The sequence below is a fragment of the Harpia harpyja genome, chromosome 10 (assembly GCF_026419915.1).
Source record: "Harpia harpyja isolate bHarHar1 chromosome 10, bHarHar1 primary haplotype, whole genome shotgun sequence".
In the NCBI taxonomy this organism is placed as follows: domain Eukaryota; kingdom Metazoa; phylum Chordata; class Aves; order Accipitriformes; family Accipitridae; genus Harpia; species Harpia harpyja.
The window spans coordinates 38,825,079-38,842,744 of record NC_068949.1 but is presented as its reverse complement, the minus strand read 5'-3'; the positions used below and the strand labels follow the sequence as shown (position 1 = coordinate 38,842,744).

Here is a 17,666-nt window from a genome sequence, read left to right as displayed (position 1 = left end):
CTTCTGCTTCTGCATCGCTCCTTCGCGTGATCAGTGTCCAGCCAGGGTGTAAGATTCAATCACACTGATCGCTGTTTTCAACCTTGTATAATGAGGTAATCCTAACAACGTCCAATTCACTTTAAAATCAAGCCAAGGTATTTGCCTCAGTAACCTCCTGCAACAGCAACTCCCATAGGTGATGAGACATGTGTCTGGGCCTTTACTTTTCATTCTAAATTTGCTGCTTTTTAATTTAACCTGATGTTCTCATGTGATAAAATAAAAAGAAGGTCCACTACTGTGTGCTTGAGAATTTTGACTTCTACAATCAGCTCCACTTTCATCTTCTCCTTCCCAGAAAAATAATTCTAGACTTCGCCATCCTTCATGTATTAATGCCAGCAGCTCTGTAATTATTTTTATTCTCATTTCTTGAACATTTTCAGAGTCTGCTTATACCTGATGAGAGAAGAAGATAAAAAGAATGAACACAGAGTTAATGTGGATTTATCGCATAATCCTGTGTTATCCTGATTTTTTTTGGCATTCTGCTCTATCTCTATTTAATAAATCCATATAATCTTTTTATTTTTTTTAAGCTGCTGCTATAGATTGAGGTAAATCAGACACTGACGACTCCTGGTGCAGGTTCTTTTTCCTCAGAGATTGCTGGAAATTCAGGGCTTTTTAGATTATTTGAGCTATACAGCTAATCACTGATGATTTGCATTACCTTGCATTTAGCCATGTTCAGAGTTGTCTGCCATCGTGATGCTCAGCCTCCCAGTGTGTTTAAATCCATCAGGTAAAGTATTCACCATAGAGTGAAGTCACCCTAAACCAACCCACAATCTCTGACAGGTCTTAACAAACCAAGCTGCACTGATTTTTTGCATACCTTTTCCATCATTTTCCCTGACAAAGTGTTAGGAAGTACATTGAACCGTTACTTCAGGTATCCATCTGAAATACTACTATATTTCAGGTAACAAAATCCTGCAGGTATTGAGGCTACACATTTAGTCCAAAAACTTTCTGTATACGTGGCCATATTTCTCTTTATGGTATGAGTTAACCTTCAAGACTTATAGTTCAAGAATTTCCTATTTAGCCTCTTATTTGTTGGATGTAACCAGGGCACCCAGGTAGACAAACCTTTCCAAAACCGATTTGATTTTGTTTATGGTTTGTACTTGCGGCTTCCGTTGACATTTCCCTTTTTCACATGGGAGTAGTACTTGATAATAAAGTAAAACCAGCAATAAAAAATCAAAATATGTAATTTCAAGAAGATTTGCACCAAGCTACTGGCTACCATACTACACCAGCCTTGGGATGATGGCAGAGTTTATCTCACTCCAGAGTGAAGGGAAGGCTTGCGATCTCTCACATCATTCTAGTTACTAGGTGGTACCTAAGGAACAGACTCAGCTCAGCAAGACTGTCCTGTACAGCCTTCTCCTGGCTCCTTGAGACCATGATTAGGAGTATTTGACACATGCTTTGTGTTCAATCTCATCTGACTTAAGCTTTCAAAATGAAAGAACTGAATTGTTTTAACTCAAAATCCGACTTTTTTTTTTTTTTGCTTTTGATGCATAGGTCTTCGATGTTAAAACTCCAAGTATTGAAAAGACTACAGATCACATCTACTACACTGAACATGTCACCTTTGCCAACTTCTCCTCTTGTGCTGTTTAAACCTTCAAGCTTGCTTGTATTGACTATGGGAACGAATAGGATTGCAAGAGCTTTAGTACCGATAGTAAAGGCGCATGGGCTACCAGCTTTTGAGGTGGTAAATACTCATGAGTGCTCCAGCAAAGTTGGTAAAGCTAATACCCCTGTCAGGAGAGGGTGAAATGAAGGCAGAGGAAGTTTTAGTGTTCAGGTGCTAGTGGTTACGGAGGGTGTCAGTGACACAGCTGAGGCTGAAACCAAAGGCTCTCAATCTGCTGTCAGAGAACAAACAGTATTTCCTCTTAATTCACAGTTTTCCCGCATGAAAAGAATCATGTCTCACCATTGTTAGATGGCTCGCATATGCCATGGGCATGATACAGGCAATGAAGCTTTGTATTAATCTACTGTCCAGATTGATAACTGTAAGGGGCAGCTCATAATGACCACAACGTGATTAATCATGATACACGTGTGATACCCATGCTCATTATTACTGGCCTCCAGAACAGCACTGCTGAGTCCTGCCAATACGCTCAGTTTAGTATCTGGAAGAGACAATACTGCAATTACTGGCAAAGTATGCAGGAAAATTAAGAAGCAGCTAGTTCTGTGTTCTGCATCAGGCTAGTAAGTAGGAGTATAGCAAAGCATGGGAATGTAACAGCTACAAGGACTAATGTATATTATCTTGATCTCATACTTTATTTTAAATAGATGTCTGGATATGCTCATTTGTTTTAAACAGTTGTCTTGCAGAATGCTTGCTCGAAGAGGAATATATAGGGCACCAGCATGAAGGACACAACCTGCATGAGAGCTGGTGAAGCCTATTTGGAAACAGAGCTACATCCCTATTTCATACCAATGTATGATGGTGTTGCCCACTTACAAAACAGAGAGAAATTGTCTTTGTTTTGCTGTTGTACCTGTTAGAACTCTTGTGAGCCTGTGACATTTAATTTCACATAAAACACACCATGTGATGTCTTTTATATCATGATCCAGGGACCTACATGCCATTGAACACCACAAATATACCTGGGCATCAGTCCTTAGGAAAGTGGAATTAGTACTGTTTCAAGCCATGTAGACTACCACAAACATGACAGCCTTATCTTCCACTTCACACAGAAAGCTGAATTGAGTCAAAGACTTCAATCCTTTTCTTCAAAGATGCTGTAAAGCTTCTAGACAAAGACATGGTCGTCTTCTTCAAGGATACTGCTCACTTGTGCGGGAAAAGGAAAATTTTCTAGGCTCACTTGCAGGAGATGGAGCCAATTCCAAACAGAACAAATAAACATCTTCAACTAAGGGCTTAGCATGTGCCTTTTAAATGTCCCCTGAATACACAGTAGTATGTATATGCTGAAATTTCTAGAGTTCCTCTTCAATTGTATGGCAATTTCCTCCCTAGCAATGAATAATTGCAAGAGCAATGGAGTTGTTAATTATGCTGTGCACTTTGTTTCAAGAAGATGCTCAAAGTTCCTGGTGGTTAGCACAGCACTGAGGCCTGTATGAAAGAATAACCTTCTGGCGAACCTCCTGTCTTCCTGAAGATCATCTTCTTCACTGCTCACAGAGTGTCACTCACGCTGGACAGAAACGTCCTGCCCAAGAGAAACACAGCATCTGTGCACACAATAATGAGGTTTTCTGTTTCTCCTTCGTTTGCCTTTAACACTAGCCAAGGGTGCTGGATGTGTGGTAGGACCTCTTTGTAGCAACTCCTTGACATTTCCACATGAATGTATTGTTATGAGTAACTACCATATTCTCTGTTAATTGGAAATAACCAGGAAGATGTTCAGCCCCAAGGTACCAGTTCATATCCCCTGTGCTAAACAAGTATCCAAAAAATGTTCCTGGCAGCTGCTTGCCAAATGCATCTGTAAATTCAAAAGCAAATAATCTGAATCAAAATAATTAGGCAAATTAATGGAAGAAAAATCTGCTTAGGGCTATTAAACACAGAGGTAAGCCTTTTGATTCAGAGGATCTCTGAGCCATGCCTTTTTAGCTCAGGGCTGGGAGGATGCTGGGGGAGCCTTTACTCCTCTTCTTACATTTGCCCTGGCTGGGCAGCGATGGGCGCCTGTCGCAGACAGCAGAGCAGGTTGTTAGATCTTTAGATTGACCTACCTGTCTGTGAGCTCTGGGCTGGCTCTGCTTTCCTCTTCAGCTGAGACCACAGACAAAGTCTATTAGGATGACTCCGCAATGCAGGGATAGCAAAGGAGGGCAAGAGCTGACACTCCAAGTGGACAAAAGCTTGTACTTATTTGGATAGGAATCCATGTTATATAGTAAATTAAATTAGCTAAACACGGGATCCTTTTGATGAATCTTTTAACTTCAAGCATATGCACTGAAGCTCAATAGCAGTTTAGCACCATGCTCATACTGTGATAATCAGCTTGGCATGCAAGCCTTGAATTGAATTTAGGACAGAAATATTTATTTGACAAAGAAGAGTTTAGGAAGTAGTAGCAATAATGGGTATCTTTCCTGCCCATCAAATAGAGGTAAAAATAGTATAAATAGTGGTAGTCAATGAGAAACACATTTTTCAGTCTTCTACATGCTAATAGAAACTAATAAAACTGTATTTGAAAAGCAACAAGATAGTCTACATAGCAAAGTACAGCCAGGAAATGCCTGTGTAGTGCGCTACGTCATTTTTGAGCAGTACTTGAAGGGAAAAGAGGTAACCCCTACTCTGCTTATCCAGTGGCACATGAGCGTAGATGTAAGCATGCTGAAGCTATGGAGATGCCTGGAGTTATGACAGTAAGAAGGGGACATACTGTGCCCTGAAAGAACATAATATTCGAGAATGCTTTATTTTAAGTCTATTGGGGAAAAAAAGAAATGAGAATAGGTGAAAGGAAGTTTAGCGACTGCTAGACTAATGAAAATGTTGACTTTATAAATGGTAAAAATTTGAATTTCCCAATGCTGTTCCGGACTTTGCTATTTGTTGCAGATGAGTGGACCTTGATTAAAGTAACTGAGCTGTGTGTGGATAGACTTGTCTGCTCACTACAGGTTTGCTGCAGGATTAGACTCATTATTTGAATTTCCAGATCTTCAACAGTACTGTGTTCATAATGTGTGAAAGCAAATTTAACGGATTTAATAGGGGAAAGCCTTTTTATAGCACTGACTTCTATGGACAAGAAGGGGTTTGCAATGGATTTGTTAAGATATTACACATGTAGAACAAAATTCCCCTGGCCTTTACTGAGCTTTGGATCAGGTCCTTGTTGGGGGGGGGGGGGGAAACCAGATTATCACACAAATACAATATTTAATCTCCAGAAATTCTGCTTCAAACAGTGTAATTGAGTTCAATAGCTCCATGTTTATTCTTATGGCCTATGCCTAGACATTAGCATAATGAAAAACATGGGGGGAAATGTCATACATACTCCCACACACCTATGCAAATATAATTATAATTGCTCCCTGTATTTCACAGAGACCATTTATGGGAATCATTATGCCTATTCTGCCTAAAAAATATCTGTTATGTAAAAAAATGCTTGAAATAGAACTTTGTTTTATTTAGCATTAAACAAACATGTCCAGCCAGGACTGTTGATACTACCTTGCCTATGCATACATACACATGTATACGTGTATGTATATCACACAACAAAGCTTACCTGCTAAACACAAACCTATAGTTCAGCTACATGAAAAATGTTCTCACTAATCAGCATCCACTTGTTGCACCTTCCCTGAAAGGACCCAATTTCTCTTAATTTTACTGTTTCACGAGCATCCCTTCACACAACAGGCCTTTGCACAGCATTGCGAATTCGTGGAGGAAATGAACTCATTCAATCCTCTCTCTATGTATCTGCATGAAGCCTTGCACAATGGGGCTGTGATTTATTTGGGGCCCCTGGGTATGACTGCCATACAAGTAGTAACTAATAACAACAGACCACCAGAGATTGCTGAGATGCCTTGGCTGTAAGGAAAAATAAAACCTGGTCCATAATAAGGACATTCTACGTCCGGTTGTACGTATAAATATAGTTGAAATGATAGGGCTTGATGAAAATCTTAGGAGCACTTCCTCAATCTCAATCTGATTTTTCAGACAGTGGCAATAAAAATAAATTATTCTGTGATTTGTGGAAAAATGACCAAGATTTAAGACCTCCACTAAAGACAACCCATTGAAATGTATCTATGAACTGCTGTCTCTCTTTTTCTTTTTCTCTTTTTCTTTTTCTTCTTCTTTTTCTTCTTCTTTTTCCTTTCCTTTTCTCTTTCCTTTTATTTTCTTCTTTTTTCTTCTCTTTTTCTTTTCTTTTCTTTTCTTTTCTTTTCTTTTCTTTTCTTTTCTTTTCTTTTCTTTTCTTTTCTCTTTTCTTTTCTTTTCTTTTCTTTTCTTTTATTTTCTTTCCTTTCCTTTCCTTTCCTTTCCTTTTCTTTTTCCCTTTCCTTTCTTTTCCTTTCCTTTTCTTTTCCCCTTCCCTTTCCTTTCCTTTTCTTTTTCCCTTTCCTTTCTTTTCCTTTCCTTTTCTTTTCCCCTTCCCTTTCCTTTCCTTTTCTTTTTCCCTTTCCTTTCTTTTCCTTTCCTTTTCTTCTTTCTCTTATTTTCCCTTCCTTTCTCTTCCTTTCTTTTCCCTTTCCTTCTCTTCTCCCCACCCCCCATTCTTTTCTTGTCTCCCCTGAATTTCCTATTTATGACGATTAGGCCCCAGCACTGGATCCTTCACTCCATTACACCTCCTCGGACAAAGGCTGGGTCCCGTGGGGAAGAGGGCTGTTATTCCTTCGGCGGGAGCAGGATGAGACCCGTGGGGCTGAGCAGCCCCGGCAAGGGCACCGCATTCTGCTTTTACCCGCCAGTATCGCCTGCAGTAAAGCACACGGCTCCTCCAGCCTGCTTCAGGTGGGTAAAATTCCCAGGCAGCGGCCCAAGCAGGCCGAGGCCGAGGTGGAGAGGAGCACACCCGATGGATACTCCGGCGTTTGTGTGAAAAATTCTCAGGGAAAATTCTTTCTCTCCCTCTCAGGCCCCTAAACTCTTTGTGAATGGGGCCAGTGCAACATGTGGCCTTTCACCTCGCCCAAGAACCACTGCCAGACAGCCACACTCAGAGAATTGTTTGTTAATAGTCCAATTAGATAATTGCCATCTTTCACTCCTTTTGCTCTACATTTCCCATAAAGGAATGAATAAGGAGAGCAGCATGAAGAGGGCTTCTGCCCTGCAAGGTGACAAGAAGGACTGGAGCATGCTCTTTGCACAAGGCCATTTGCTTGAATTGAATCATTGTAGCCTAATCAACGGTCTTATTGGATTACTGGCTGTTGCGGTTCTCAAAGATATTGTAGCAGAGACAATGAAATAGCTAGAGTAAAACTTTTTTCTCCTTTAGTGGATCACGCAGTTGAGATTTTTCATGGGCTATCTCTCTCTCTCCCTCCCTCCCTCCCTTCCTCTCTCCCTCCCTCTTTCTCCCCCTCTCCCTTTCTCCCCCCTCCTGGATCCACTGCACACAAAGCTGGCTTTTTTTTTTCCTCTTTTTTTTTTTTTTTTCAATGAGCAGGCTCCACGAATAGGTTCAGTGTTTGCGAAGGTGCAGAATTAGCACACACACATGCACGCACACATACACACACACACAGAGGGAGAAGCACAAAAAGCAAGTATCGGGACTGAAATAAGGAGAGGTAGGAGTTTAAGATGGCTGTCTGTGGGGAGATGTGTTAAGGAGGATTTCTGCTGGCCAAGATAACCTGCTTCCTTGGAGAGATCTGCTTGAAGGAAGAACTTTTTGTGTGTGTGCGTGCTGGGGATCTGTTTGTTTGTTTAGAATTCAGGGGGCTTTTTTTTTTCACCCCCCCTACAACTGCATTTTTCCAGCCCTTCCTAGCAGCTTTATTCAGATTTATTTGGTGTGCTTTGGAGAAAGCCACTATATAATCGGGAGGTCAAAGGCATACTGAAGAAAGTTAATAATGGCTGCTAATGGTGCTAACAATTCAGGGTGAATCTTGTCAAAAGTTTTTTTTTTTTGCCCTCTCCCCCCCCTTTTTTTCTCTCTCTCTTTTTTTTTTTTTTTTTTTTTTCTGGAAGTCTCAGTCTTTTGATTGTGTGTTTCCTGAAAGCAAGACCAATCATTTCAGTTTATTCACTGGCTAAACTCTACTTGATTGGGGACAAGCACACAAACCATCCATTACGATCTGATATATTATCCAAACAATTTAGTGTATTCATGAGGTAACCTAAATGTGGAGGCTGCAAAATTACCCGTAATCAATTGAAACAGCGAGTGCGCGTCCCTCTGTGTGTCTAACAACTACATGTCTCTGTAATAAGGCAGACATTAAATCATTTTAGAGTTGTACTGTTGAGTACCTGATCACTGGGCGCTCTGGGAAGCTGGACAGTCACATTAGGACGCTGGGACTGAGGAAGCCGCTGCTTTTCCAGTGGGATAAAACCCGATCTTCCTTACTCAAGGTGCTTTACAGATCCCCACCGATCTGACCCTAAGCCGTGCAATATCCAGCATAGACTTCGTCTTCTTCTTCTTCTTCTACTCTTCTATATTTTTTTTTGTTGGTGGTTTTTTTTTGTTTTGTTTTGTTTTGTTTTTATTGCACTACATGTTTGGGAAACAAGACAAAATGGACGTTAGATGCAGTTCAGAGACTGAAGCTAACCGGGTCTCGAAGAACGGACATAAAGAGGGCAAGGAAAGCAAAGGGTCTGAAGGAAATATTTCTACTTCTTTTTTGAAGGATCAGCAAGGGACTTTTTCTGCCTCTGCAGCTACGGAAGATTGTAATAAAAGTAAATCTAGTTCGGCTGATCCGGACTATTGCAGGAGGATCCTAGTTAGAGGTATGAGTTTGAGGTATTTCGCGAGGGTGGGGGAAGGTGAGCTCTCTTCACGCCCGGGAGATGTGTTTTATTTCGTTGCTTTCCCTTTGGTCCGTCCCTGGCTCGAAAGACCTTCCCACGGCTCCGGGGGAGAGATCCCACATCCCGGCCGGGCTGTGCCCTGCAGCCCCGCTCCAGCCCGGCTTTATTTCGGGGAATTTCCGCCAGCCGCTCGGGGGAAAGTTAAGCCGCCGTGGTTCCTCCCCGGCTTTGCCCTGCACCGGGCCAGCCCCGCTTTTTCTTTTTTTTTTTCTTCCTTTTCTTTTTTTTTTCTTTTTTTTTTTTCCTCCTTCTTCTTCTTTTTTCTTTTTTCTTTTCTGCTTCGCAGCTTTCCCGGGGTGCCCGTCCCCGCAGGGAGCCAGCCGGGACCAAGCGCTCCCTCGGAGGGGCCGCGGCTCCGACCCCCCCGGCCGGGCGCGGTTCTTCCGCGCCCGCGCATCCCGCCCGCCCGCAGCCGCTGCCGCGTACAATGGCGTGGGGCTGCGGTTCCCGCCCGGCTGTCGGAGCGGGCAGGAATGTCCTCTCGGGAGGGCAGGGGTTCCCGCTGTCCCCCCTCTCCCCGCGCCCAGCATCCCAGCGGAAAGGGATATTTTTAAATAACCCTCAGCCTTAAAATCAACGGAAGAATGGCGAAGGGCTTTAAAATTTTTTTTTTAACAGTTATACGTTTTATTTTCCTCAACCCTCGTCTCAGGCTAAACTAATTAAATCATTCTATTCCTAGTCCCTTCAAAAAAAAAAAACCAAACAACAAAACCAACCAAAAACCAAACACCAAACCCCCCAACCCCCAAACAAACTGGAAAAAATTCAGTTTTATTAAGGTGCGTTTTGGGGGAGGAAGGAGAGAACAGAATCGGAACAAAATTAGTGCGAAGCAGGCCTTGTAAACAATAATTAATCCTTGCGCGACCGATTGACCCAGAGACGGGTCAGATTAAAATGATGTGGTTGTCTCTGATTTAACACGTACCGAGGAGGTAAAATTACGGAAAGCAAAGTTGGGAAGGCTTTAATGTAACATGAATCTGGCTCTAGCTTGACAGTCGTGTTAATAAGATTTGTCCCGCTTTCTTTCGGTCGGGGCTACCAGAAAAGTGAGGTTTCTGCGGGCTGTTTGGTGCCTTGGTTTGGGTTGTTGGGGTTTTTTTCCCCTCCTCCTTCTTCTCCTCTTTGCCAAAACCCCACAGCAGCGGCGGCGGCGATGCTTTTTCCCCGGGATGCTGGGTGGGCTGGAGGTGTCCCCAGATTCACGGTGGGCAGTCAGCCAGCTCGGGGACAGCGCTGCCTATGCCCTGAAAGCTCCTGCCTGCTTTTTTTCTTCTTTTTTTTTTTTTTTCGCTTGGAAAACTTGTTCTTAAAAAAAAAAAATAATAATAATAATAAGGTTTTATTTTTTGGGGGGTGGCTGGGTGTGTGTGGCGGCTTTCAGCAAGCCCTAACCCGGAGCCCAGGGGGAACAAAGAGTAGCCCTGCACTCCAGGCACAAAGCCCGGCCTGGAGGATCTCTCCCCAGCTTCCCAGAGGGGCCGTGGTGGATGCCGCAGTGTCGTACTGTCAGTGCGATATATTCAAGCCAATTTTTAAATGGGCTGAGGGGATTATTTCCAGAGCCCTGGGCCCCCATCGCCCCCTCCTTCCTTCTCTGCTGGGTTGGTTTTTTTTTTTTTTCCCCTTCCTTGGGTGCAGTGGCCAGGTGCAGTGCCTCAACCTCAGGGACCCTGCTCCATCCCGACTCGGGTCTCGGTCTTGAAGGCGCTGACGACGGCTCTTTCCCTCGGAAAGAAAAACAAAACAACAACAACAAAAAAAGGGGAAAAAAAAGTGGAGGGTTGCCTGAGTGTAAAGCTGACTGCGCCTTTCTTTGCCAGATGCCAAAGGTTCAATCAGAGAGATTATTCTGCCTAAGGGTCTTGATCTGGACCGTCCCAAGCGGACCCGCACCTCCTTCACGGCCGAGCAGCTCTACCGCCTGGAGATGGAGTTCCAGCGCTGCCAGTACGTCGTGGGGCGGGAGCGCACCGAGCTCGCCCGCCAGCTCAATCTCTCCGAGACTCAGGTAGCCCCCGAGGGACGGAGCCCCCCGGCTGTCCAGCCCCGTCCTTCCCCCGGGCTCCCTCCGCGGACCCCCCCTCCCTCCCGGCCCGGCCATCTCCCTCTGCGCGCCGGGCACCGCGAAGGGGGGGGGGGGGGGAGCAGGCTCCGCGGCCCTGCGCGCTTCTTGCGCGCTCTTGCGCGCCACCGCGCAGGCCCCGGGAGCTGTCGGGCAGGGGCGTGGGCCCGCTGGAGAGGCAGAGGTGACCCGCGAGGTGCCCACGCGTGTCCGGGCGGGGGCGGGGGGGGGGGCCCGCTGCCCGGCCAGGGACCTATAACCATGTGCGGCGGGGGAAGGGGGAGCGCCGGAGGGGGGCTGCTGGAGAAGGGGGGGGTCCCACGGCCTTGCGCGTCCCCGCACGCAGGCCCCGCGGGCTTTCCCGCGGCCGCGTGGGTTCTGTACACGGCGAGGCGGCCCGGCCCGAGGGGTCGGCGGGAGCTTGGTCGAGAAGCCAAACGCTTTCCCGGGCCTCCCCGGGCCGGGGAGCGGCTCCCCACCACCACCGGGGCTCGGTGCCGCCGGCTCTGCGGTGCCGGCTGCCCCCGGGCGCGGAGGTTGCGCTGCTGCGGCCGGGGAGAAGCGAGGAGAGGCCGAGCCGCCCCTAGCCCGCAGCAAGGAGAAAATAGGTGCTAACACCGGAGGTTGGGGGGGGGGGGGGAGGAAGGCACCTTCCCCTGGGGGGTGCTGGGTTAGAGACGTTTGGTCTGAGCGGTCTTTCCCGGGTGCGAGAGATCCGGGGACGGGACTGAAGTTTGGGCCGTATTTTGAGTCCTTGTATTTCCGAGGGGGGCAAATCGCCCCTCCATCCTGCCGAGCAGAGCGGCCGGGGGCGGTCAGGCGGGTTAAAACTATGCCAGAGTGCGGGGAAGCATCTAAAAAGACCAAACTTCTAAAAGCCGGTTTCATATTTCTGCAAAATATCATACGACAATAAATTCCCCTGACAAGCTAATTAGCTTTTTTCTTTCCCCTGCCGGATAGGAATGACAAGTTCAATAGCCCGTAGGTTACGGAAACTGCCACGGGTGTTTTTTGTTCTGTTTGGGGGTTTTGGTTTATTGGTAGGGTTTTGTTGGGTTTTGGTTTGGGTCTTTTTTTTTGAGGGGCTTCTAGCATCCCTTCTTAAAGTTAAATATTGCTTAAGATGGGTGGGCATGGGAGAGAGACGGTCCAGGCCGGGAGATTGGGAAAGAAGCGCAGGGCTGTCGTTACACCCAGGACAGGCAGCAGCGGCAGTGGCAGCGTGCGGGGTCCCTGCCAGCGGGGCCAGGGGCGAGGGGCCGCGGAGCGGGGTCCTGGGGGCCGCCGTTCGGCCCGGGGCTGCGGCTGAGCTGCCTTAGAATAAAGCCGCCTGGCTGGATCCGGCTCCCAGGGAACGACTGGCGGACGGTAAATTCGGCTGAAGCGAGACGGCTCAGGTTCAAGATACAGAGCGATAGCGAGAGCTAAGGGCTCCCGGATCCCCCTCTGCCCCCCCCCCCCCCCACCGGGCGCACCCCGAAACGGGGAGCAGCCAGGTCGGGGGAGGCGGTGTGCGTTTTTAGGATGCTCCCCGTTAGCAAGGGCCTGCCGGAGCCTCCCCCCCCCCCCCCGCCAAACTCTGCCCCGCGGAGCCGTGCCGGGGTCCCGGGGCACCTGGCGGGGGTTGCCCGCTGACCCTGCCTCTCTCCCCGGCCTGCAGGTCAAGGTCTGGTTCCAGAACCGTCGCACCAAGCAGAAAAAGGACCAGGGCAAGGACTCCGAGCTGCGGTCGGTGGTGTCCGAGACGGCCGCCACCTGCAGCGTCCTGCGGTTGCTGGAGCAAGGCCGGCTGCTCTCCCCGCCGGGGCTGCCCGGCCTCCTGCCGCCCTGCGCTACCGGAGCCCTGGGCTCGGCGCTGCGGGGACCCGGCCTGGCGGCGGGCAGCGGCCCCGCGGCGGCGGCGGCGGCGGCGGCTCCCAGCGGCGGCTCCCCGCACCCGCCGGCCGCCGGCAGCGCGGCGGCCCCCCCCCCGCCGGCAGCGCTGCACGGAGCGGCCGCCGCCGGGCACGGGCTCTTCGGGCTGCCGGTGCCCGCCCTGCTGGGCTCGGTGGCCGGGCGGCTCTCCTCCGCTCCCCTGGCCGTGGCCGGCTCGCTGGCGGGCAACTTGCAGGAACTGTCGGCCCGCTACCTGAGCTCGTCCGCCTTCGAGCCCTACTCCCGGACCAACAATAAAGAAAGCGCTGAGAAAAAAGCACTGGACTGACTCTAAGTAACTTCCCCGTATTTATATTTATAGTCTCTATTTGTGGCGGTATTTATGGGACGGGCGGCGCGGCGGGCCTTGCCGGCAGCCCCCTCCCTCGCCGCCGCCGCCGCCGCCGCCTCCGAGCCCCGCGGCGCGGTTCCCTCCGCGGGCCGGGGCGGAGCGGAGCGGAGCGGGGACCGGGGCGGAGCGGGGGAGCCGGCGGCCGGGGCCGGGGCGAGGGGGCTGCGGGCACCTCCCCGGAGCCCGGCCGGGAGCGGGGCAGCCCCCGCCGCTCATCCCTGCCCCGCCGGCCCGGGGGTCCGTCTTGTCGGTTCGCGGGGGGCGGGGGGGGGTGGTGGTAGTGGGGGGGGGGGTGGGGGGGTGTGGGTGTTTGTCTGTCTGTTCGTTTGCTTTGACACCGTCAGGAAAGGGCCGGAGAGGGAGAGCGGACGGGGTGCGGTTTGGCCGGGCTCTTTCGGAGAGGCTGTGGCCAATGCCAAGCGAGGGAGAAGGATTTCGGAGAGAGGAAGATGGAGCTGCCAGGTGATGCCCGGGCGGTCCCCCCCCCACCCCCCCCACTTCAGTGACTCCTAAGCACGAAGGTTTGGGGGCTCCACCTGCGGCCCCCGTTTCTCCCACTCTCACTGCACTACGCTCCCCGGGTAGCGTCCTTGCCGTTTGCCCTTAATACCAGCCAGGAAAACGTCCAGCAACTTTTATTTTTCACCATAAATCTTGAATGTGGGAAGGGCCGGAACGGACTGCCTTGAAAATACACGCACGAAGCGGGGAGACAGAAACCAGTGGCTGCAGAGATTTTGAGTAAAACTGTCTCTCCCTTCGAGATAACACAACGCCCCCTTTTTTTTTTTTTTTTTTTTCCCCCTTCCTTGCGTTCTCACGGGCCAGTCCTGCGGACCTTATCTGCAAAAGCAAATCTGCAGATAAATAATGGAAGTCGCGACTCGATTTGCATCCAGATCTGTTGCGATGGTAATTTTTCTTTTCTTTTTTAATTTTTTTCTCTTTGATTTTTCCAAATAATTTCAACGCGCATCTAAATAAAAAAAACCCTTTAGGCTTCCTTCCTTCTAAAATAACCCTCTCGTATATCGCTCACACTTCATTTAAAACGAACGTAAAATATAAAAAGCGTATCTTTTATTGTTATTTTTGTACTTTGAAATACATCTATGTAACAACCTTTTTTTTTCCCTTCATAATTCTTACTGCTATTTTCTCCACAAACATATGTATTTCATCTTTTAGTATTCCAGATCGAATATTTCCTGTTCAATTTCGGTACTTGAATTTGCCAGAAAAGGGATACTGTACTTAGCTAGTTCTTTGGAAAAAAAAAAAAAATCCTTACTTTGGTTTTAAGTTTCTTTTCGTTCTTTAAACTTTAACACATGGCGTTTACAAACTGTATAAATACGTGCCACCAAACTGTAACCAAAAAAAAAAAATTTACAAAAAGTGGAATGGTTGCTGTAGTATATAGAATTAATTATAGACCAGAACTGGACAGAAGGAGCTGGACAGAAAGAAAATAGTAATTTTATTGTAAATTATTTACGTCTGAAGTTTCTAGACAACTAGTCGAAAAAAATAATGAATGAATCGAGCGCTGAGCCCTTGCTACTAACTTTTGTTCTGAATGTTTTGGATATTTGGATGTTTTGTATTTATGTGGTGAGAGTGAAATATATTATATCTATATGATGATGGAATTAGGTGTATTTTCGTCTTGTATTCGTAGCACCCAAATTACCTTCATCTCATACGTGCGCTGCCAAAAGAAAAAAGATAATCCTACCTACCCCTACATAACCCTCCCAATTTTTAATTTTTCTTTTTAAATTTTATTTTTAATTTTGAAGTGGGGGGTTGTCAGGTCCCTTTCGTGGAGCGGGATCTCTGCTTCCTGGGGCAGTTTGGGGCATTCCCGGTCCCCTCCCCGGCTCCCACCCAGCCCTCGCAGCGCTCCCCGGCCCCGCGGGCCCAATCCCGCACCCGTGCCCGTGGCCGTGCCCGTGGCCGGTGCGGCGTGGCCCTCCGTGGGGAGGCGAGCCGGGTGCCCGGCTTGCCGGGGTGCCACCGCCAGGGTCCACCGCCCCTTCTCCTGCCTGCAGCGGGTGCCAGGCCTGGCAGGCGCTTATGGATGCACGTATGTGTGTGCGTATCTCTCTATATCTATATAAGCACATATAAATATACATACATATATATATGAATATACATATATGCTTGTACGCATAAATATGGATATTTATAAGTATTTTCTAAACAGCTCTTGCTTCCATCGTGTTTGGCAGCTGAACCCAGACAGTCCTTTGCTGGGAAGACGGTGCGGGGCAGAACCCCCAGGTTCTGTGGGTTTTTCAGGAGCCCCCCCAAGGCCCTGGCTCCTCCAGGGCCACAGCCAGGTGTCAAACTGTGGCCCCCCCAGGCCAAGCCACCTGCGGCACCGTGGCCCCTGCCTGCCCCGCGGCTTACCCCCAGCCACGGGTCCCCCGTGCGGCCTCCGCTGGGCTTTTGCCGTGAGCCCGTCCCAGCCAGGGCAGATGCACTGCTCAAGATTAAGAGGGAAAGATGTGGTGGCGATGGTGATTTTGGCTGTTTTTTTCTTTTTTTTTTTTTTTTTTTTAAAGTGTGTAGAAATGATCTGGGGAAGGGCAACCCCAGTGAAGGAGAGGATGGCAGGTGACATTTGAAGAGGTGATATTGAAACTGCTGGTCAAGAATGAAAAACTTTAAGGGGAGGGGAGGGGAAGCAGTGTTAAAAAGAAAAGAGCTGAGCGTGGCAAAACAGATCCGTCAGGGAGACCCTGGGGTGAGGATAGTTTTCGGTTTCTGCCTTGCCTGCATGGACTGCACAGCATCACCCGCAGCCCTGGACAAAGAGAAGAGCCCAGGCCTGGCTTGCCTTTGCCGAGGAGGCGATCGCCACCGCTCCCACCTTCCCCGGGCTCTCCTGCCCTGCGTGGGGCTGTCCTGCGTGATGAATTTGCCCTCTCCCACAGGGACCTCTCTGCTGTTGAGATGGGGCCACCTCATTGCCCAAATCTGCTGCTGCACCCTGACCCATGGGGAACACCAGCACAAATGCCAGAGCTGTCTCAGGTGCCTTCATCTAAAAAGAGGATTTCTCTGCTATTCTATTTTTTTAACTGGAGACAGTAGGGGGGCTTCTGCCCCTCACACAGGCACCATGACGCCCTTTTTTCCTGGTTGCTGGCCTGACCTGCAGTCCCAGGGCTGGAGCCATGGTCAGTGTAAGCTCTTTGCTCCTCACTGAAGACAATTTAAGCCAGTGTCAAGCTAAATTGCCCTCACTAAAGCAGAAATCCTTACTTTACAGCTTTGCAGCCTTCAGTATACATGTGAAGAGCTAGACCTTTTTATTCTTCTTCTTATTATTATTAATTATTTCTGAATATTGCCAAATAAGGATGTGCCCTGAGGTGTGAAGGGGTCTTGTCTAAGCATTCAAGTAAAATAAATATTTTGAGATATTATTCTTTCTGTCTCCTTCAAATTCCACCTGTCCCACCTCGGTACTGGAGGCTGCTTCTGGGCCGGGGTCCAAGCAAAAGCCGGAGGCTCTCCACTCCCATGCAGGGTTATCACAGTCCTGTTTCAGTCTCTGCTTGTGACTCAGGTCAAAACCTTGGACCCCAACAGGGAGGGAAGCGATTTGTTGTTTCCTTTGACACTTCCAGAATCCAAATGCATGGGGTTCCTGTGTGCCTAAACTCCCTCCTTTCTGCAGGAGAACAAACTAAGACACGTTCATCTGATTTCTGTAAAAGGTGGAGGGGTTGGGAATACCACCTGTAGCTGTGTCACTACGTAGGACAAGTTGAAAATCATGTGTACGCACATCCATATATACAGTGAGCCTGAATAAAAAACTGCTTATAAGCAATAGCCCCATTTCTTTTTTTTTTTTTTTTTTTTGCCAACTACACCAAAGGTGTTCTGAAGCTGTGTGCTGCCCAGAGACACTGCTTGCTTGTTTTCATTGAAATGCTGAATTTCATTCTACTGGAGCAATGAACACAAACCACCTTCCTGAAGTTACTTGCTGCCGAAAGGTTTTGCAGCGTTTCATGCAGTATGGTTGTTTGTGCCCGTTGCTGCGGCATCTGAGCTCAGACTGAAGAATGCTGGGCTTACGCAGAGGGAGCAAGTGTGAGTGTGAGAAGCAGGAATATTTAGTAGGAAAGCAAATAAACAAAATATAGATCTATCTCCAGAACGATTTTTTAAAGGCAATCCTGAAAGTATTTCTGTGGCAGGCAGACTTCCTCAAACTTTCCTTTAGCAGCAGCTACACATAGGACTTAGGGTGAGCAAGCAATAACAAAGACAGAGGGCAGCATGGGTTATTTCACTTTGTTTGGCTGAACCCAAGGAATATTTTCACAGGTACATGGGCAGAGTGTCTGGTCCTGTGGCTCTCAGGAAGGCAAAACTCCCAGGATCAGCTCCAAAGCACCCAGGGTGAACACAAAACAATGTTAGCCAGGTCCATGTAGGAAAAAGAGGAATTAGTCTATTTAGAGGATTTTTTCAAAAGCATTTGCCCACCCACTTAACATAGGCCCTGCTTTATTTGCTGCTCCTCCATATCCCTCATACCAGGGATTAGTGCAGCCTCTGACCACTTTGTCTCCATTTGCGACCCTGTCATCAGCCCAAGATACATGACCTTGTGACATGTAAAAAAGCACACAAGGTCCCTGATTAACTTCGGAGTATTTTATTTCTTTAGA

The 17,666-nt window shown here is 48.2% G+C and overlaps 1 protein-coding gene across 1 annotated transcript; it reads left to right on the top strand.

Moving 5' to 3' along the window:
• Window positions 1-7,829: 7,829 nt before the first annotated feature.
• VAX1 (ventral anterior homeobox 1) lies at window positions 7,830-13,073 on the top strand. The gene is made up of 3 exons (XM_052799391.1): window positions 7,830-8,545; window positions 10,456-10,643; window positions 12,361-13,073. The coding sequence occupies exons 1-3, from the start codon at window positions 8,308-8,310 to the stop codon at window positions 12,901-12,903; spliced, it is 969 nt and encodes a 322-aa protein (XP_052655351.1). The 5' UTR covers window positions 7,830-8,307; the 3' UTR covers window positions 12,904-13,073.
• Window positions 13,074-17,666: the final 4,593 nt, after the last annotated feature.

Excerpts from the sequence above, each read along its gene's own strand:
- VAX1 (XM_052799391.1), top strand. The coding sequence starts at position 8,308 with ATGTTTGGGAAACAAGACAAAATGGACGTTAGATGCAGTTCAGAGACT. Across the intron at positions 8,546-10,455 it reads CAGGAGGATCCTAGTTAGAG|ATGCCAAAGGTTCAATCAGA; the intron begins GTATGAGTTTGA and ends TTTCTTTGCCAG. Across the intron at positions 10,644-12,360 it reads TCAATCTCTCCGAGACTCAG|GTCAAGGTCTGGTTCCAGAA; the intron begins GTAGCCCCCGAG and ends CCCGGCCTGCAG.